Raw genomic sequence first — 22,526 nt, 5'->3', positions numbered from 1 at the left:
TTTTAGAAGTGAACCATCTGTCTCTACCAACCCATGCCGCTAAATGCTAAAGTTTGTCTCTTCCATTTCAGGTCTAACAGCACCCCACAGCCTCAGCTCGTAAGAGAAGAAGAAGGAATTACTGCAGAACAAGAAGCATCATTTGACCTTACACCTGCAGGCATTAACTCATGCAGAATTTGTGGGAGAGGCTGAGGGGCCTGTATGTGGAATGCACACGGCACTAATGCACAGAAGCAAAGGCAGGGGGTTAAGATTGTCAGGAAGCTGCTCACCAAAATTAGAGTTCAAAAGCCAGTCCCAGTCTTGATTTGAGTAGCTGAGAAATAGGAGGAGGCCATGGATAGGTACTTGGGGGTTTCCAGAGGTAATGATGTGGGAGCAGCAAAAGAAGTGACTGTAGGTGATTCTTGAGCTACAAGTGGATAGATGAGAATGGAACCGAGTGAGCGCAGTCCCACAGAGCTGGATGATGGAGGAGAGGTGTTGGAGGAGGACGACTGTGTGGCTAACCAAGTTAAACATTGAGAGATTACCTTTGTCTCAGGCACATAGGACATTATCTTGTGATAAGAGCTGTCTCAGTATTGGAGCAGGGGCAGAAAGCTGACAGAAGGGACTCAAACATGGCGTCGTGGAAAAAGATGACATGGATTTGTGAGAGGACAGTGCATCCAAGGAGAAGTGAGGGTGATTGAAGATGGGACACTAAATTGAAAGGATAAAGGAGTTGAGGTAGGTTTTATGAGGGGAGGGATGATAGCAGCAGATTTGAAGAGAAGGGAAACAATACTCAAGGAGAGGATTTAGGAAGAGAAGTTCGGCGGTCAGTGTTGTACTGAATGGAACGCCAAAGGCTCGACAATTAGGAATTTAAAAGCACAGTTGTAAGTGTCATGAAGCAGTAGAATTGGGGGTCGGGGAGGACATAGGCAGAGAATGATACAAGGAGGTGATCACAGATCAGCTGTTGTAATATGTCTTTAAGGGAGAGAGGCATGATAGCACTAGAAGGAAAGTTAGTCATATGATCCAGTTTTAGTTTCACTTTTGCCTGTGAGCAGAATACAGCACAGCTCTGATATCTTCTACCTTTGCATATGGGTTCCCATGTGCCTAGTCGAAATAAATGAACCGACAATGTCTTTCTGAGTATCAGTATAACAACACGACAGCCTCATCTATACTTGATATGATGGCAAGATTGAGGGGCTGTTGAAATGCCTGAGGATGAGGAGTTGCTTGGTGCAGAAGCTGAGGAAGCAAAGCAGTGAAGGTTGAAAGGTTTTGGTGTGGTATTTGTGTGGCTGGTCAAGGACAAGGATCTTAAAGGGCAGGCAAGTAGGGTGGAACAGAATGAGATGCTCAAAGGAGGGGAAGGTGCCAGAGGAGTGGGGATCAGACCATTGTATAGTAAGAGCCAAACCAACAAAATGGCATTTGGTCTGGACAAGTGGTATAAAGTATAGCCGAAGGGGGAGGCTTAATTAAAGAATGTATTAAAGCAGGATTCTGTTAGAACTATGACGTTGATGCAAGCATCCACAATAATCTCGTTGAGGGCAAGGACCTTGTTCACATTGAAGGAAGGAAACACGCAGAGGGGTGGCATTAGCCAATCAGCTGGAGGCCTCCCACCTATCAACATCAGAGTTGGGGCTCCAGAGGAAGCAGGAAGGGGATGTGTGAGGGAAGGGGGAGGTTGGAAAGATTAGCCCCCAAAGGGCTAACTGGGTAGAAAGGTCAACAAGAAAGTAAGATAGGGCATTTAGTGCTGTTGTTCCTGAGAAAGCAGTGATAAGTGTCTATATGGCCTTTTGGAGGATACCAAGTGAGGCGCAAAGGAAAGAGGTTGGCTTATCTAAGAAAGTGCCAAGCCTTGGATGGCAGTAGGAGAGTAGAAAGGTTGAGGAGTGCTGAGGGGTTGGAGTAAGGATCTGGAAGGACAGAGAACCTGAGAGGGAAAGAATAAAAGAAAGAAGTTCTGACAAAAGGTCACAGACCTGAAACGTTAACTCTGTTTCCCACTCCACAGATGCTGACGGATCAGCTGAGTATTTCTAGCATTTTCAGTTTTTATTTCAGATTTCCAGCATCAGCAGTATATTACTATTCAACAACATAATGCATTATTTTTCACTCATTCAGGCAGTGGGGCATCTCTGACAAGGCCACATTTCGTGTCAACCCCTAATTGCCTTGGAGGCGATGGGCGGGATTTTACAGCTTCGCTTGGGCGAGACCGGAAATTCCCGCCCGAGATCAACGGAGATTTCCATTGCAGGAGCCTCGCCTGCGCCAATTCCGTGGCCGGCAAGGTGGTAGAGATCCGGCCGATGGTGATGAGCTGCTTTCATGAACCGCCATAGTCCATGTAATGAAAGTATTTGCACGTTGCTGTTAGGTGGAACTTCCAAGTATTTAACTAGCGACAATGAAGGAACAGAGAGATGCAACATCAGGAAAGAGGGGCCTGAGAGGGATAAGGAGAAGAAAAGGACCAATTTTTTCCCCCACCATCTCACTCCCCATGGGCGTTTCACGGTGAAATACTTCCAAAACAGAGTGGAACTTGCTTCTTTAGCATGCTAGAATTCTAAAATGAGCAACCAAAGGCTAATCTTAATGGAGGTGAGAAAATCTTTAGTAACCAGCTCTGACAGATTATTATCAGTTGCTCCCACAATGATTTTCTGGGTGGTTTAAGGAAGTAATGGTTCAGGCATGCACAAATTAACAAAACAACTCTGTTCAGATGTAGGACACATTACCATATTTAAATGATAGAATCATAGAATCCCTACAATGCAGTAGGAGGCCATTTGCCCATTGAGTTTACACGACCACAATCCCACCCAGGCCCTATCCCCATGACCCCACATATTTACCCTGCTAATCCCCCTGACACTAAGGACAGGGAAGGGAATCCATGCGTGGAGCCAGAGGAAATGGGCGAGGTATTAAATGAGTATTTTGTGTCAGTATTCACCAAAGAGAAGAACTTGTGGATGATGAGTCTGGGAAAGGGTGTGTAGATAGTTTGAGTCATGTTGAGATCAAAAAGGAGGAGGTATTGGGGTTCTTGAGAAACATTAAGGTAGACAAGTCCCCAGGGCCTGATGGGATATACCCCAGAATACTGAGAGTGGCAAGGGAGGAAATTGCTGGGGCCTTGAGAGAAACCTTTGTATCCTCACTGGTTACAGGGGAGGTCCCAGAGGATTGGAGAATAGCCAATGTTAGTTCTTTGTTTAAGAAAGGGTGGCACGGTAGCACAGTGGTTAGCACTGCTGCTTCACAGCTCCAGGGTCCCGGGTTCGATTCCCGGCTCGGGTCACTGTCTGTGTGGAGTTTGCACATTCTCCTCATGTCTGCGTGGGTTTCCTCCGGGTGCTCCGGTTTCCTCCCACAGTCCAAAGATGTGCAGGTTAGGTTGATTGGCCAGGTTAAAAATTTCCCCTTAGAGTCCTGAGATGCGTAGGTTAGAGGGATTAACAGGTAAATATGTGGGGGTAGGGCCTGGGTGGGATTGTGGTCGGTGCAGACTCGATGGGCTGAATGGCCTCCTTCTGCACTGTAGGGTTTCTATGATTCTATGAAGGGTAGCAAGAATAATCCAGGTAATTACAGGCTGGTGAGCCTTATGTCAGTGGTAGGGAAATTATTGGAAAGGATTCGTCGAGACAGGATTTACTCCCACTTGGAAATAAGTGAACGTATTAGCGAGAGGCAACATGGCTTTGTGGAGGGGAGGTCATGTCTCACTAGCTTGATTGAGTTTTTCGAGGATGTGATGAAGATGATTGATTAAGGTAGGGCAGTGGATGTTGTCTATATGGACTTCAGTAAGGCCTTTGACAAGGTTCCTCATGGCAGACTGGTGCAGAAGGTGAATTCGCATGGGATCAGAGGTGAGCTGGCAAAGTGGATGCAGAACTGGTTCAGTCGTAGAAGACAGAGGGTAGCAGTGGAAGGATGTGTTTCTGAATGGAGGGCTTTGACAAGTGGCGTTCCTCAGGGATCAGTGCTGGGATCTTTGCTGTTCGTAATATAAATAAATGATTTGGAGGAAAATGTAACTGGTTTGATTGTAAGTTTGTGGATGACACAAAGGTTGGTGGATTTGCAGATAGCAAAGGGGACCATCAGAGGACACAGCAGGATATAGATCGGTTGGAGGCTTGGGCGAAGAGATGGCAGGTGGAGTTTAATCCGGACAAATGTGAGGTAATGCATTTTGGAAGGTTTAATACAGATAGGAAATATACAGTAAATAGCAGAACCCTTAAGAGTATTGATAGGCAGAGGGATCTGGGTATACAAGTACACAGGTCACTGAAAGTGGCAACGCAGGCGGAGAAGGTAGTCAAGATGACATACGGCATGCTCGCCCTCATCGGCCAAAGCATTGAGTTTAAAAATTGGCAAGTCATGTTGCAGCTTTATAGAACCTTAGTTAGGCCGCACTTGGAATATAGTGTTCAATTCTGGTCGCCACACTACCAGAAGGATGTGGAGGCTTTGGAGAAGGTACAGAAAAGATTTACCAGGATGTTACCTGGCATGGAGGGCATTAGCTATGAGGAGAGGTTGGAGAAACTTGGTTTGTTCTCACTCGAATGACGGAGGTTGAGGGGCAACCTGATAGAAGTCTACAAGATTATGAGGGGCATGGACAGAATGGATAGTCAAAAGCTTTTTCCCAGGGTGGAAAAGTCAATTACTAGGAGCCATAGGTTTAAGGTGTGAGGAGCAAGGTTTAAAGGAGATGTACAAGGCAAGTTTTTTACACAGAGGATGGTGGGTGCCTGGGACTCGCTGTCGGGGGAAGTAGTGGAAGCAGATACGATAGTGAGATTTAAGGGGCGTCTTGACAAATACATGAATTGGATGGGAATAGAGGGATGTGGTTTCCGGAAGGGTAGGGGGTTTTAGTTCAGTCGGGCAGCATGGTCAGTGCAGGCTTGGAGGGCCGAAGGGCCTGTTCTTGTGCTGTAATTTTATTTGTTCATTGTTCTTTGATCTATTTTACCATTTTGATTCTAAGTGCTGGGTGGACTTGAAACTGCGAGTGTTTCAGATCCGATTTTTAGACCCGTTCTGAGGTGCCCCCATACTCACTGTGCCTGAAAAAATATCAGCGAGTCCTAATCGCTCTGTGCAAGCCCGTGGGCGAAGTTTAACGCAGCAAAACGTTGCAGCTCCGATCGGTGCCTACAACTCCGCATACGCAGAAAAAAAATCTTAGAATGCTGTTCCCTTGCCACATCCCTCCAGGGCCAGATAATGCCTCCCCCAATTTAAATGTCAATTTTAAAAGTCAATTTAAATGCATGCAAATGGCCGTCGCGCCTGTTTCAGGTGCAGTCCCAATCACGGCCATTTTCGGGCCTTGGTTAAAGGGGGAACTGGCACAGAGGCAGGCACGGATCGTGCTACTCACCTCACGCCTGACTTTACCAAGTTTTCACGCCTGAAAATGGGTACAACGCGATGGTAAAATCAGGCCCTAAGGGTCAATTGAGTATGGCCAATCCACCTAACCCACACGTCTTTGGAGTGTGGGGGGAAACTGGAGCACCCAGAGGAAACCCACGCAGACACGGGAATAATGTGCAAACTTCACAAAGACAGTGACCTGAGGCTGGAATTGAACCCGGGTCCCTGGCGCTGTGAGGCAGCAGTGCTAACCACTGTACCTCCGTGCTACCTAATTGGTTGTGATTGGTTGGATTGGTTGTGGGCAGCCACCAGGGATAAGTACTGATTGCCCAAATAAATAGAGGATGGGATCTTGAACCCGCATTCTCCGTCCACGGGATTGCTGGCAGTGGCTCAAGATCCGGCGAAACCCGGAAATCGATCTCTAATTTTCGCCAACTCTCTCTGGCGACATGATCAGATTCACACCTAATATGGGTGAGAATCTGTTTGGACTCATTTTAATAAATTTAAATATAATTATAAACCTCCCTTGCTAGATCTGCCCTCAGAGCCCCACCGCAACCCCGCCCCCCCCCACCACCCCCCCCCCCCCACCCCCAAATAAACTTTCATTTATAACAGGTTCATCTCGACATGAACCTGTCAAGGGGATCCCTCCAGGGGTACAAAGGTCAATATAGCCCCTGGGGTAGAGGGGCATGGCAGGCAGTGCCCTTGTACTGCCCCTGGCACAGGTTGGCACTGTCAACATGGCTATGTCATCCTACGCCAGGGAGAGGTGCCAGGGTCGGCCCTAGGAGGAGTCTCACCTGCAGGGACTCATTTATTCGTGGTGATGGAGGGGACCGGATATGCGAGCAATAGGAATGCTGTTAATGATTGGGGGTAAGGTGCTGATGCTGGGGATGATCGGGGGTGGGGGAGGCCGCAGGTACGTTCGTGGTGGAGGGGGCGAGATGAATATTTTTTTCCACTGAGCAGAAGGGTGCCCCGATCTCAGTGGAGCTGGATCCCGGCTCTAAGAGTCCCCACCCTGCCAGAGTGATGGTGCAAACCCCACCCACTTTTTGTTTGCAGTTCAAGTCACAAGATCTGGAGAGAAAACTGGCCAGTGGAGCTGGACAGTTCCATGCCAGTTTTCTCACCAGAACTGACGCTCTGCCAAATTCTTGTCGGATTCCACCCATTGTGTTACTTGTACAGCTGGTAGACAATGGGCCTGATTTTACCAAAACTTCGCGCCCGTTTTCGGGCGTGAAATCGCATTGGGCCTTTAACACGATCTGCACCCAAATCCGAGCAGATCGCGGCTTTACCAACACCCAATTTGGGCGCGGGTCCGGCACGTGCCCGAATCGGGCGGCCCGATGATTTAAATGCATTTGCATAAATCGACTTAATGAACCTCGTGCCCAACTCTACCACAAAATCCCACTTTACCATCTTCTGGCCCGATCCGCGTCCGCGCTGTAACCGACCTGCAAAATAAAGGTCTGAAGTCGCCGCTGCAGCCTCCGAAGAGCGGGGTCAGAGACTACAACGGCTCTCTGACCCAGGTCATCCTCCGGCTGGGGTGGAAGCGGGGGGGTGGGTGGGGAGGAGAGGGGGTGTGACGCCTCATCCCCTGGGGGAGGGGGGATGGAGGGGAGGGGGTGTGATGTCTCATCCCCTGGTGGGGGAGGAGAGGGGGTGTGACCGATCATCCCCTGGCGGGGGGTGTAGGGGGTGTGGAGAGGAGAGGGGGTGTGACGTCTCATCCTCTGGCCGGGGGCTTCCGCTGCCTGTCTGCGGCCGATCCCTCCTGGCACCATCACTGGTACACTACCAGCCACAGCCATCTCTCCCACTCTCTCGCACCTGCAGGGAAGAGTAATCTGTGGCTGGTAGTGTACCAGTGATGGTGCCAGGAGGGATCGGCCGCAGACAGGCAGCGGAGCCCCCCCCGACCAGAGGATGAGACGTCACACCCCCTCTCCTCCTCCCACCCCTCCCCCCCCCAGGGGATGAGACGTCACACCCCCTCCTCCCACCCAGGGGATGATACGTCACACCCCCTCTCCTCCCCTCTCCCAGGGGATGATCGGTCACACCCCCTCCCCTCCCAACTCCCCCCCCCCCCCCCCCCCCCGACCAGAGGATGAGACGTCAGAGAGCCGCTCTCTCCGCTGTCTGCTTTTTCTTTCGCGCCCGGGCGGGCTGTCAGATTTTTTTTTAACTGCGCATGCGCAGTTCAGAGCTCCGATCAGTCCACCAGCGCTAAGCCCCGCCCACAGCACGGATCGGGCTGGAGCCGGCAAAACGCGTATGGGCGCGCTGGAAAGAGGATTCCAGGCGCGGATCTATTTGACGCCCAGATCCGGCACTTAGACTCAAAATAGTAAAATTGCCCCCAATGTCTCACAGAATTTGACTTTATGTTGCCATTTCGAACTCTAAATATCTGCAAGCCACATCATAGATTCTATCCCATTCTATTTACCGGCTAACATGATGGTTGTGGGTTGATATCTGCCTATGAGGGCTGAAGAATGATAAGCCTTCCCACTTCAACCATCCAGTCTCATGAGCCTGGTTGCAAATGCACTTTCTGTTATTCTGCCCTGGCAATGTACCATTACCCCTACAGCTCAGTTTGCATGGCCAAATTGAGCGAAGCTCAAAACCAGGATGACTAATGGTAAAGGTTACTTGGGCAAGCACATCAGCCTGGCTGTTAATCTTAAATATGATTTACGATTCACCATTTCCTGTGAATGCAGCCAAATTCATCCTTTCTCAATTGCTTCAAGTCCACTCATATGCTGGTATTTCAATTATCGACCCTCTTTGCCCCAAGCTGTTCCCTCCGTGCCTGACTATATTAGTCTATACTTGGTATCAGTGAGGCCAGAATCTTGCTCGAAAGCAACAATCACGCCAAAATTGGAATTAGTGCTTCAGGTTAAAAATCAAATTAAATATTGCCACGAGGTTTATGAAAAATAAGATAGGATGCTGTTTCTCGCGACTTAGGGTGGAATAAAAATGTGTCCTCTCAACTAGTGACACCAGAACAAACTGGTGTGTGTTTCTCAAGGAATATCTAAGACTTACATGTGTGTCCATCGCATAAAGAATTGGTTTTGTAATGAAACAACACAGCCCCATAAAAGATGTGTACCAAGTGAGTCACTGTGATCTTCGCTCAGAGTAGAACTTTATGTCATGCACACGGTACCTCAATCGCTCACTTTACGTTTATAGTCACTTTGATAGCAGCAAAGGTCAATTACCCCACTGTGACTTCATTTTAGCCTCACAATGGCAAATACTATGCCAGACCTCCTGAGGTATATCTCCAAAGGAGATCAGAATAAGTCAAGCAGATGAAGAAGTCGTTTTTTGATGCAAATGTTTTTAAACAATTTACTATACATTGAAATGTTTAACCTACAATTTTAACCCATATTCTCGCCTGATAATTCAATGCACCACTGAGGAAATGTTGCATTGTCGGAGATGCCATCTGCTAGATGACACATTAAACAGAACATTTGCCTGTCTGTTCGGCTAATAAATCCCATAACAGTATTTGAAGAAAGGCATGGAATTGTCCTGCTGTCCTCGTCAACATTCCTCAAGCAATACTGCAAAGATAGACTGACTAGTTATGTATTTGTTTGCTGTTTGAAGGATCCTGCTATGCACAAATTAGTTACCCATACAACAGGAATGATTATACTTCAAAAAGAATATTATTTGTAAGGATCTGGTGTTTTATAAAAGCATTTTTAAAATTTTCTTGCCTTAAATAATAAATTTGATCTAGTTCTGAAACACAACTCGTCTACCGCATTGTGAAAGATTTCCAATTATTCATTAATCAAACATTTTAAGTACTGTTTTGAAATTAAGCATTATACAAATTCTACTTAAGTCTAATTACTGTAACCAAAACCTTTAGGTTCAACACTTAACTGTGACACTCAAACCTAATAGATCATCACAGTAAAACAACAACAAGCCAGCATATGAACATAAAAATTAGAGGCAGGAGTAGACCACTCGGCTTTTCAAGACTGCTTTGCCATTCAATAAGATCGTGGCCGAACTGACTGTAATCTCAACTCCACAATCTCACCTACCCACTATAGCCTTTCGCCTCCTTGCTACCTCTGCCTTAAAAATATTCATAGACTCTGCTTCCACTGCCTTTTGAGGAAGAGAGTTCCAGAGATACATGAGCCTCTGTAAGAAAACAATTCTCCTTATCTCTGTCCCAAATGGGCAATCCCTTATTTTTAAACAGTGGGCCCTTGTACTAGAGGAAACATTCTCTCCACATCGACCTTATCCAGATTCATCAGTGTTCTATATGATTCAAACAAGCTGTCTCTTACTCTTCTAAACTCCAGCCAATACAAGCCTAGCTTATCTAACCTTTCCTTATCAGACAACCCACCCATTCCAGATATTAGTCTAGTAAACCTTCTCTGAATTCTTCCAACACATTTACATCCTTCCTTTAATGGGGAGACCAATAATGCACAAAGTACCCCAGATGTGGTCTCATCAATGTCCTGTATAACCGAAGCATAACCTCCCTACTCTTGTATTTAATTGCCCTCATAATAAACATTCTATTAGCTTTCCTAATTACTCACTGTACCTCCATACTAGTGTTTTGCAGTTCATCAACTGGGACACCCAGGTCCCTCTGTGCCTCAGAGCTCTGAAATATCTCACCAAATACTCCTTTTTAATTTTCCTACCAAAATGGAAAGTTTCCCATTTTTCCAGATTATATTCCATTTGCCAAGTCTTTGCCCATTCACTTAGCCTATCTATACCTCTTTCTCATCTCCTAGTGTCCTCTTCACATGTTACTCTCCTACAAATTTAGCAACCATGGGCAGGATTTTCTGGCCATGCTCGCCCCAAGACCAGAAAATCCTGCCCGAGGTCAACAGACCTTTGCATGGTCTGTGCTCTGCCTGCTACAATTGCCGTGATGGGTGGGGTGGGAAAATTTCGCCCCATATCTTTGATCTCTTCATCCAAGTCATATATATAAATTGTGAAAGGTTGAGACCCCAGCATTGATCTCTGTGGCATGCCACTCATTTCATCCCGCCAACCAGAAAAAGACCCATTTATGCCTACTCTTTGTTTCCTGTTAGCTAACCAATCTTCAATCCATGCAATATGTTACCCTCAGCACTATGAGCTTTTATTTTGCAATAATCTTTGATGTGACATCTTATCAAATGCCTTTTGGTACAGTACAGTGGTTGCCCTTTATCTGCAGCACTTCTTCAAAAAACTCCAATAAATTGGTTAAACATGATTTCCCTTTCACAAAACCACGTTGACTCTGTCTGATTACCCTGAATTTTTCTAAGTGCCCTGTTGTAACATCCTTAATAATAGCTTCTAATATTTTCCCTGTGACAGATGATAAGCTAACTGGTTTGTAGTTTCCTGCTTTCTGTCTCCCTCCCTTTTGTGAATTTAATAATTACCTTCGATATTTTCCAAACTGATGAACCCTTGCTGACTCTAGGAAATTAATGGCTGTAATTTCCTCCATTTACTTTGAATCATTACACTGGGCAGCAACAAATTTGCTGTTGATGAGTTTGTTGATGTACAGTGATGACAGAGAATCATTAAATTGATATTTCATTGTCAAGGTCTGGAATTTTATCAAGCTATTTTGAAGGTTGATTGATAAATTAATAGTCCAGATTTTGTCAGAAAGAACTGGGACATTGATAGCTCAGTTTGTTGGTACAATATCTATTGAACTGTGCAGACGGTGCCAGGTCCATGCAGTATGTACTGACTCAACAATCCTGGTCTTTGGAGGAGAAAATGCAGCCAATCTCTTAGCTTCTCATTACCATCTGCAACTTCTATTGTAAGTACTCGCGTGGGAATTGGATTGAACTCAGGATTATGCTTCCCATAAACACAGCCTGTTTACACTCACTATCTAAACTTATGCATGATGAAGAGACACTTAGTAGATGACAGTAAGCACTCATGAAATTGTGGCATGAGTCAGCACTTTTGTGGTGACAGTGTAAAAAGAGAAAATTGGTCTTTATGCTCATGTGATCTTAACCAATCCCAAAAACTGAAATGATAAAAACAAAAGTTGCTGATATTGATTCTATTGTTCAGAATGAGCACCCAGAGATAATTGCCAAAAAATGATAGTTCAGATGATCAGTTTATGCACTCTTAACATGTCATTTCTTTATCTTAATGCAGTTGAATTATTTGTTTTAAACATGTGAATATACCTTTTAAAGTGACAGATAAATGACACACAATTGCATTCAGTGCTCATATGTTAAAGCGGAATTTCTGGCCTGTGGTTTTAAAAGTTTATGTTGTTGTGAAGGTAGGTTTTTTACTCAGAAAGTAGTTGGGGTGTGGAATGGACTGCCTGCAGGGATAATGGAGTCAGAAACTTTAGGAACATTTAAGAAGCTATTGGATAAGCACATGGAGCACTTCAGGATAATAGGGAGGAAATAGCTTGATCTGGGTTTCAGACAAAGCTCAGCACAATATCATGGGCTGAAGGGCCTGTTCTGTGCTGTACTGTTCTATGTTCTATGAAGTTGGTGTTTGTAAAATCAAAACAAAAAAATTGTAAAATGCTAAGAGTTGTAAAATTGCATGGTCCCTTTTAAAGGTAATTTCTTTTCTGTACTTAGAGTTTAAAAAGGAGGTGCAGGTGTATGCAGTACACAGAGTGAAACATTTGTATTGAGAGGCCGGGCAGTAGCATTGCCAAGACAACAGGCTGTTTTTGAAATTTGTCCAATCAGTTTAAACTCGGCACTTAGCCAACAGCAGCCTTTTAGATTTAAATTTGATGTTTTGGTAACCTGAGAACCAATCCTATTGTGGGGATGTTGGTATGTCATCAGGGGTATAAGAGACAGCTCTCAGCTTCAGAGAGACACAGCAGCAACTGCTCTCAGTCACAGCTAATAGCTTTTAGCTCTAAGCCTCATCTGAATAGAAAAGGTACCAAAAGAAACCAGAGATTCAGACAGGAGAAAGACGATAGAAGATGCTGGAAGATATAATCTGGTTGTATTTTGGGAGTGGGTAAAAAAAAACCTTTTTTTGTTAGTAAGTGAGGATTGTATTTATCTAAACAGCACTCCATTAGAATAGTGTTTTATTTGGTTTGTTAATAGTTTAGTTAACCTGTTCACTGTTAATTAGATAAATAAAGTGTTATTTGTTGATTTTACAGAGATTCTCAGATAGTTATTTTGATTTAACCACTAAAAGTTGCTGAAGAGCAGATCGTACTATTTCTCACACACTTTTAACAGATTATAAAGCGAGGTACTCCTCTTTGAGTGGTTAGGTGCTAGCTCTGAGAGGGGATCAACCTCCCCTTTATAACAATGTAAATTTCTATAATTGGTTACCATTTGTTCTTCTGCTGCATATTCACAATTCCTCAGGGCAGCAGGCAGAGAAGGTGCGTGTGTGGGTGTGTGTGGATGGGGTGGGGGGAGGTGCATGCAGAGACGCCTTACATTAGGTCTTCAACCTCTTTGCATCGACTCAGGATTTTCCAGACTTCTGAAGGACAGAGCAGGATTTGCACCTACATCAATCAATTCTTTAAGTAAGCTGTCTGGAGTCAAGCATGACCAACCAAACTCCTTTTGAATTTTCCAGAAATGAAATACTGCAGATGCTAGAAATCTGAGATAAAACTGAAAATCCTAGAAATACTCAGCAGGTCTGGCAGCATTTGTGGAGTGAAAAAGAGAGTGAACATTTCAGGTAGATGTTCTTTCATCCAAACTGGGAAAAGTTAGAATTGTAATATGCTTTATGTAAATAAAAGGGAATTGGGGATAAAAAAACAAAAAGGAACGGTCTTGGATAGAGGGGAAGATATGAAAAACTAAATGACAAAAAGGTTGTAGCATTACATTCTGCACCCTCTCCTTTCCTTCTCCCCTATGTACTCTATAAACTGTATGCTTTGTCTGTGTAGCGCACAAGAAACAATACTTTTCACTGTATACCAATACATGTGTCAATAATAAATCAAATCGAAAAAGTGCAAGATTAAAGGGAGGAAGAATGGGGAAAGTAACAAAACAAATGATTGGGACTAGAGGAGGTGCGAATGGCAGAGTCATGAGTAGCTGCCAATGAAAAGCAAAAAGAAGAGCTAAATGAGAAAACCAAAATTTGTGATGAAAGGGAAACAAAATGAGGGAAGAAGTTACAACCTGAAGTCACTGAACTCAATGTTGAGTCCGGAGGGCTATAAGGTGCCTAATTGAAGGATGAGATGCTGTTCCTTGAGCTTAAGATGAGGTTCATTGGAAAATAAGAACATAATGTCAGATCACAAGAAATGGAGCAGGACCATAGACCATCTGGTTCTTTGAGCTTGCCCCACTATTCAACAATTTCATGGCTGAGTTTCAGCTCCACTTTCCTGCCCGCTCCCATATCCCTAGATTCATTGAGAAACTAAAACACTCTTTATCCAGCCTTAAACATATTCAATAATGAAGCTTCCATAGCCCTCTGGGATAGAGAATTCCTAAGATTGACAAGCATTTGACTGAAGAAACTTCTTCTAATTTCAGACCTAAATGCTTGGCCCCTGGTCCTGAGAACGTGGACCCTTGTTCCAGATGGCGCAGCCAGGGAAAACAACTTCTCAATATCTAGCCTGTCAAGCTGTTTCAGAATCTTGTATGTTGCAATAAAATCAGCTCTCAAACTTCTAATGAATGAGTTTCTAACTCAAGAGAGGATGAGATCTGTCCAGTGGGACAGATACAGGCTAGAACAATAGAGCTACCGGGGTAGTCTGTTTGTTGGCCCTGGGTCTTAGGAAGGAGGTAAAAGTCGGCTTTTTGGGGTTGGGGCACCATGAGGTAGGAGGCCATGGAGGAAAGACCTCCAGAGGCGATAAAGTCCGTGACAGGCCTGGGGATGATGGCTTGATGTTTGGTGGTGATACCAATTTCCTGGGGAGGTCAGAGGAAGTGTCAGAGATCTGATATTTGGCTACTGCAAGCTGGAGGTTAGTTACTCAGAAAACAAGAACTCCACCCTTGTCAGCAGGTTGAATGGCAATGTTAGGATTCGACATAAAAGATTGGAATGCAGCAAGTTCTTTTTGAATAAAAGCAAAATATTGCTGATGCTGGAAATCTGAAATAAAACCAGAGGTTTGATTGCTTGGAAGTTCACATATAGCTCAAGTATTGAAAAATTAAATAACTAAACCATGTTCCAAAATGGCCAATAGGAACTATCGCAAATAGGCATTTATGGCTTAATTACTGATTTAGTTAGCAAAGGTGAATTGATTGTGTTTTATATAAATAGGGCCCAGAAGAACAGATTATTTTACTATTTCTCAGCGGTAATTTATGCAATTGTTCAGATCATCTATTTCAGACAGCTAAGGGATAATTTTGCAAGTTTCCGCTCAATCTGTGGACCCTCACTAGAAAAGAGGTTGGATTGGGAAAAAAGCCCATAATACTATGATGTTGATTTTGTGATCTGCACTTGCATCTAGTGACGTTCTACACAGGGAGTGAAGTCACACAAAATTAAAACCTATGTTGAGTACAAGAATAAATGTACCATAACCATGGATGTTATTAAGAAACATTCAGGAGCAGATGCCAGTTATTTAACTGATATTCAGGAGGGAAGGAAATGAGACACAATTTAATGTACAAAGCTGTTTAGTTTTATTTTTACAAAATACTAATTAAATGGCAGCAAATAATTTTAGTTGATAGTGTTAAATTGAAACTCCTTTACATAAAGATTGGTGTCCCTTAGGGGATTTTCTTCCTCACCAGGAAACATTTGACACAGCTTGTTCAGACATTGAGGTATTAAATTTGTGCCGATTAATACTTCTTCGAACCCCAATTGCACTTATGAAGTTTTGTTAACCAATAAATCGTGTAATCTTTGCTGGGGAGGATGTTTGTTTTAAATCTTTCATGGGATGTGGGATTGCTGCCAAGGCCAGAGCTTATTACCCAGCGCTAATTGCTCTTGAGAAGACATAGGTAAGCTGCGTTCTTGATACACTGTCATCCCATCTGGTGCATACAACCATATTGCTGTTAGGAAGGAAATTCCAGGATTTTAATTCAGTGATAGTGAAGAAATGATAACATAGTTCCAAGTCAGAATTATCTGTGACTTGGAGGGGCAATTGCTCCTCTGCTGCTTTCATCCTTCTAGTTGTAGAGGTAAACAGAATCACATTTGCTTGCTGTCACATTCAGTGCGGGTTGACAGTCAGTAAGACCTGGACAACTTAAGGCTTTGGCTAATAAGTGACTCATGACATTCCCGCCACACATGTGCCAGACAGTGACCATCTCCAACAAGAGAGAATCTAACCATCTCCCCTTGACAATGGCACTGCTGAATTCTCCACTATCAACATCCTGGGATTACCATTGACCAGAAATTGAACTGGATCAGCCATATATAAATATTGTGACTGCAAGAGCAAGTCAAAGTCTGGGAATTCTGAGGTGAGGTTCTCACTACCTGACACCCTAAAGCCTGTCCACCATCTATAAGGCATGTGTGATGGAATACTGTCCACTTGCCTGGATGACTGCAATTCCAGTAACTTTCAAGAAGAAAGTTTGGAAGTTGCTTTCGCAGGAGCCGTGGTGAGTTGTTGCAGTGGATCATTCACTGCAGCCACTGAGAATCGATGGTGGAGGGAGTGAATGTTTAAGTGGGTGAATAGGATGCCAATCCAGTGGGCTGGTTTCTTCTGATTGGTGTTTAGCTTCTTGAGTGTTGTTGGAGCCACACTCATCCAGGCAGGAGGAGAATATTCCATAATGCTCCTGACTTTGTAGATGGTCAACAAGCTTTCAGGAGTCAGGAGATGAGTTACTTGCCACAGAATTCCTAGCCTCTGATCTGCTGTTGCAGCCACAATAATTTCATGGCTGGTTCAATTACTGGTCAGTGTTAACTCCCAGGATGTTAATCATGGAGAATTCAGCAATGGTAATGCCATTCAATAGCATTAATTAATTAATTAATTAATTATTAGTGTCACAAGTAGGCTTACATTAACGTTGCAATGAAGTTACTGTGAAAATCCCCTATCACAGAACGATGGTTAAATTCTCTCTTCTTGAAGATGCTCATTGCCTGGCACTTGAGTGGCGTGAATGTTACACCCAACATTGGCAACCCTGCCGGTCAAATAAATAATCAGAACTACAAACAAAATATGCCTGTTGGTCTTCACTCCCCGTGTGAAATGCCATGGAAACTTAAATAATAAAGATCAATTTTCATGAACAAACAAAACTTATCTCACAGTTCATTGTTTCTGCAATTTTCAAGTTCTTACATTTAAAAAAGGATAAGCCTTAAAAGTGATTCAGAAAGGATTTTCTGACTGAATATATACAAGCAAGAGTGATGATTGAATAACATGTGATCTTCATAAACAGTTTGTGCTCAAGAGCACATAACTAAGAATAAACAAGAACGGGGATGCTGGAAAAACGCAGCAGGTCTGGCAGCATCTGTAAGGGGAGAAAGCAGAGTTAATGCTTTGAGTCCATTTGGTTCTTCGTCAGAACTAAAAAAAGTAAGAATGTGTTAGATATTAAAATGCAACTGTGGGAGATTGCAACAAAATGAAGCAACTTAAAACAAAAGACAGATGACCTGGTATGGGAGGGAGAGGGGAGTGGGAAGCGGGGTGGGGGTGGGTGGGAGGTGTTGGTGGGGTTTGTATTAAGGCAGTAAGTACATGTATGGGATTTTTTTAAAAGGGGGTTTAAGTTGGAGGAGAAAGGTCAGAATCTAAATTTGCCAAACTCAACGTTAAGTCCCAAGGGCTGCAACATGCCCAACTGGAAGATGAGATGCTGCTCCTCCAGCTTGTGCTGGGCTTCACTGGAGTGTTGCAGTAGGCCAAAGATGGATATGTGGGCATGAAAGCAAAGATAAAAACTGTCATTATTCATTGTGTGTTGCTTCTGTTTTTCGGCAAGAAGCTCATGACAAAAAAACAAAATTGTAATGTATTTAAATAAATTAGCCACTTGCTTGAAATAAACTGGGTTGAGAATTTCTTTCTGAGTTTCTTATTGAAAAAGGCAAAGAAACTTTCAAATCCACACAGTCAGGAATACAAACTTGACACTTTAGTACTTGTTAATGTCTTGAATATATACTGGGAAATTCTGCAAGCTACATGTACTCAGAAAGCACAAACATGATGGAAAACTCTCTCTCAACCATTGTAAACTAAAAATAAATGTCTGTAGTACAGACACTTGAAATTTTCAAATAAAGTTTTCACAGAGAGGCAAAACAAAATCCATGTATCAATTTAATTATGTAATTGTGGAATATGTATTAATTATTTAATTTACATTTTTATTTTGGACAATAGAATTTTCAGTTACTGAAAAATATGGCCCTTCAACTTTTTCAGATTAAGGTTGATAATGTGCTTCAAAATCACCACATCACCAGAGCACAACCCTGTGGGTCAACTCAAACCAACTGTGAATGGGAAATGTGACTAGGCCATGTGACAAAGAACTGAGAGGCTCAAATGGGAAACCTTATTTAGAATCTATAAACCTCACATTTAATTACAAGTCAAAGTTGGTATGTGACAATTAACATTGAAAGTCTCACTTTGATGTGAACAATATGCAGATTACTCCATCTGCTATGGTGCTGATCATGAAGAGTTCAGACCAAATGTAGTCTTCAGGAAAAGTAGAGATGGCAGTCCATTGATAATTGGAACCTGGAATGCATATATAATTTAGTTCCCAAATGTAACCCTAATGTGTGTTGAAATAAAAAAATGATATGGGAATTTAGGAAGGAGTAGAGATAGTTGACACACAAGTTTTTTCTTTGAAGAATAGAGTGATGAACTGGAAACACATGGAAAAAGTTAACACAAAGATGTGACAAAACATAGGAAGAGAGAGTAAGTTTTGTAGACAGAAAATGAATGTAAATATAGTTTGTTTTCATATATAATTAATATATTATGATCTCAGTAAAGACCAGTAACTTTTTAGTTAAAGTAGATGAAATCCAAAATCCCAATTATTTGCTAAAAGAATAAAACCACAAGATTCCACAGTTTATAACAGAATAAGTTTTACTATACAAGAGTCAATAAAGCAAACATTCAATAATATCTATCCTGTATTCAGAATTAACTCAAGTTAATAATTAATTGACAGCAAAATGGTGATTGAATATAAATTATAAATTGCACGTTAAGTAGCAGATACAACTCAGGCCGATCTTATAAATTGGTTCAGTCATCCACTCAGATTTCAACGATCACAGTGAGTCACAAAGTCCTTCAAACTCTGTCTTCCTCAGGAGCAATTTCAGCCCTTCTCCTTTTAGGAGCTAGTCTGGTCTCCAGCCCACAGCAGCACACAACTAACTTGAGTTCCATTGGTAGAGACTTCGGCACAAATACTACACATCTGCAGAACTTGCTCAACTTAGTCTGGATGGGATAGGTGGGCCAAAGTAACCTTCCAACAACAGAAACAGCTGTAGCAACTTGTTCTCAGTTACTAAATCTGGGTTATTTTCTGCAGCTTACTTATTCAGCATCAATGGACTCAACGGATTAATTCAGAACAACGGGTGATGCATGGAAGGGGTTGAATAAAATATGATTATGTTGGGGGTGCAGCTAAGTGATAACGTGATGAAAGAACGCACAAATCCTCACAAGGTGCACCTTAATCTGAGCAAAGACAGTCTAAATTCATGTGCATTATTTTAATAGAAGGCGTGGTTATTGTTCTTAAACATAATAATTAGTTTCGTATTTATTTGTTCATGAGCACGTTAAGGTGATGACAATTCTGTCTACGACGACCCAGACTTTAATTAAGTTCAGACTTATTCAGAAACATATTTAACTGGAAAAAACACTGAACAAAGCAGTAATATTGCATTCGCACCTTGACAGATCTCTTTTTGAGCCACGTGTTCGGGTTTTCCCGGATTTGTGGTAACTTTTTTTTTGCATAACTTTTTGTAGCAAACACCGACAAAAAGATACTTGGAAAAAAATATGTACCTCTTCCACAAGGTGGCGATGGTCATCAGTGCGAGCGTTTGGAAGCGGGGTGTTTTAATCAAACGTTTAATGACTTTTAAAACCTTCCAGTTATCCTTCGGTTCATTGTTAACCTTGTTTTGGAAACACGCGACTGTGTTTAACTGAATCAGATTATATCAGCGACTTTGTTTTCTGATATGTTTATGTTCTGTGGATTACTTTTGTTCTACATCAACGGAATTGTGTGTCTGGGGGAGAGTAAACTGGAGTTTACATCTTAATTACCCCAGCCCTCTGGTAAATGTTAGAAAACATTTGGTCGAACGGCAACAGTCCTTGCAGAAATTAATTCTTTTTCTCGAGTTGCCCGGCTCACTGCAGAAAGCGCACATGAACCTTAAAAAGGCCAAATATAAAGTACACACGCATCATGTACACAGAGTTATACATTAGAGGTTGCGTTCAGACGTTGTAGACCACAGGTTCTGAGAGATTGGAATGGAAGGATAATCATATCGGTGCATGCAGCAGGCAGTGCCCTTAGATTGGCATTTGTCTGCCATTCTGCTGTCACCAGTGTTGCCTCCCTTAAGGTCACGATTAAATATAATTAGTGCTGGCTCCCAACATCACCAGACCTTAACTTGGGCGACGCTCGTCAACTGTGACAGTGTTCAACAGGATCCCTAACTTCAACCTGAGAATCAGCCACGTCTCACAGAGTTTTTATATTCTTTTGAGAGTGTTTATTTTTGTGACACAGAAATGTTAATCAGATCGACTTCTCTTATTCTGAGAATAGTGCAAATCTCAAATTGTAAAGATTCTGACCAAAAAAAAATGTTCATACTCTTATCTAACCAAATGAAATGTTTTGTATTTGGTCTCACAGCCCCGCGGAGTAATTGGAGCCAAGGTGATTGGGTCCATCTAAACAATGATGTGGAGATGCCGGCGTTGGACTGGGGTGGGCACAGTAAGAAGTACTTCTTATTGTATCTGAACAATGCCATCTTTACATTGTGGTCTGACCCACTTCGAAAAGAAGCAGATGAGTGTTTTACTGACACACACAGGAGGGACCGAATGGTCTCTTTCTGTGCTGCAACATTCAGTCGCCATGCGAGGTTACACTGGAACTCATTCGGTTATAAAACAAAACTTTTAAAACAAGTTAGCCCTGGCATCCCGGCTAACAGTGAGGCAGATAGTTTCTGGCTGCCAATGTTTATTCCTGGCGATCACAATTGTTTGGTTCGCTCTCTGCATCCGCATGCAACAACTGGATGAGTCATTTGACCTTTTTATCTTTACCCCAGAACTGTTGGTGAAATTTGTGTCGTTATGTACGGTTGATGTCCCGATGATATTGATTGCCGAAACCCGCATGCAATGCTTTCAGAGCTTCTGTCGGATGTTGCGAGTTTTTTAAAAAATGTGTTTAGATGAAACCCGACTGACTGTATTGGCAGCTGCCGACCTTTCCTTCAAAACGTTTTAATCCTATTAATTAAAGCGTCCTCCTGATTGGGTAGACGGCATGTCCCAACAGGCGAGTCTCTGTAATAACCTGAAAGTGGGATAGAAAGTGAGTCACATCCCTCCCAGTGCCAGGACGCACACTGGAGGAGTCAGGAGCTGTCACACAAAAGCTTCTGTGGACTTTTTTTTTATTTCTTTCAAAACGTCGTAGATTTAAAATCGAAGAAAGGCGAAGAGGGGGTAATCCTTTTGATTCAAGTGACTGATTCTAAAAAATGAACGTTGCGGAAGGAGATCTATTTCACAGCGCAGCAAGCATCTCTGTCAAAGGGAGGGATGAGTTAAATTCCATTGTCAATGACACATATATTGATCTGCCCCAACGCTACGGCCAATCTACTTATAGCTACAGTGGCGCTGGCCGAGGTGCTGAAACACGGGAGAGCTGGTCTGGACAAAGCTGTACTCCATACACCATCAGTAAGGATCCCAAAGCCACAGAAAGCAGCGAAGAGCAGACCGGGGACGAAGAAGACAGCGACGGTCGATCTGCCGGGAGCACAAGGAATCTAGGCAGTGACAACGAGGGCAAACTAAAAAGTTCAATTGGCAAGAAAGGCAAAGAGCCGCGGTCGCTGAGACTGAGCATCAACGCCAGGGAGCGGAGAAGGATGCACGACTTAAACGATGCACTGGACGGTCTCAGATCTGTGATACCCTATGCCCATAGCCCATCGGTGAGAAAACTGTCCAAAATCGCCACTTTGCTTCTGGCGAAAAACTACATCTTGATGCAGGCTCAGGCTTTGGATGAAATGAGGCGGCTGGTCGCGTATTTGAACCAGGGCCAGGCACTGACAGGACCCATTCCATCTGCAGCTGCACTGACCAACACTCTGAGCTCCTTTGGGCAGTCTGCTGTTTATCCATTTACAGCTACTTCCATTGCTGCTTGTCCGGACAAATGCGCTGTGTACACAGGAACACCCTCAAGTCTTTGCAAACATTGTAACGATAAGCCTTAAATCAACATGTCAACCCATTCATCCATCTGTCCATCCATTCACACATCTATTCTGTTGTGAATTTACAAGTCTATTTTTTTTTGCTCATTTTTTTTGTCTGTGTATCCAATGAATCAGTTTGTTGCCCATCCGCCTTTGTGTCCAGGTTGTACTCGTTCCCTCGCCACTTTTTTGGCTCACTCGCCTACTGTGACCCTCACTTACTTGTAGAGTCAATCAATTGATATGAATAGATAGATGGATAAATGGCTCATAAAAGACTTATGTTCTGGAATTTTTCAGAGTTACCTTTTCCTGTCTTATTTACCACTGCACTCGTTTGGGACGTTCAACAATTGCTAACTATGCAACATCTCTACACCAAGATCTGAAGATGCGAGACACTGAGTTCCCATTAAATCCGGAAACACAGACAAATCTATCGAAGCAGACGAGGCATTTATATTTGTGTC

The 22,526-nt window shown here is 43.2% G+C and overlaps 1 protein-coding gene across 1 annotated transcript; it reads left to right on the top strand.

The window, feature by feature from the left end:
- The first annotated feature begins 21,324 nt into the window (after positions 1–21,324).
- On the top strand, positions 21,325–22,074 carry bhlhe23 (basic helix-loop-helix family, member e23). The gene has a single exon (XM_078236134.1). It carries the CDS (start codon positions 21,325–21,327, stop codon positions 22,072–22,074), a length of 750 nt encoding a protein of 249 aa, XP_078092260.1.
- Positions 22,075–22,526: the final 452 nt, after the last annotated feature.

The sequence above is a fragment of the Mustelus asterias genome, chromosome 20 (genome assembly GCF_964213995.1).
Source record: "Mustelus asterias chromosome 20, sMusAst1.hap1.1, whole genome shotgun sequence".
In the NCBI taxonomy this organism is placed as follows: Eukaryota; Metazoa; Chordata; class Chondrichthyes; order Carcharhiniformes; family Triakidae; genus Mustelus; species Mustelus asterias.
The sequence above is the reverse complement of the archived record's forward strand: the minus strand, read 5'-3'. Positions and strand labels throughout refer to the sequence as shown.

What these genes read in the sequence shown, in the direction of transcription:
- bhlhe23 (XM_078236134.1), top strand. Translation starts at nt 21,325, where the DNA reads ATGAACGTTGCGGAAGGAGATCTATTTCACAGCGCAGCAAGCATCTCT.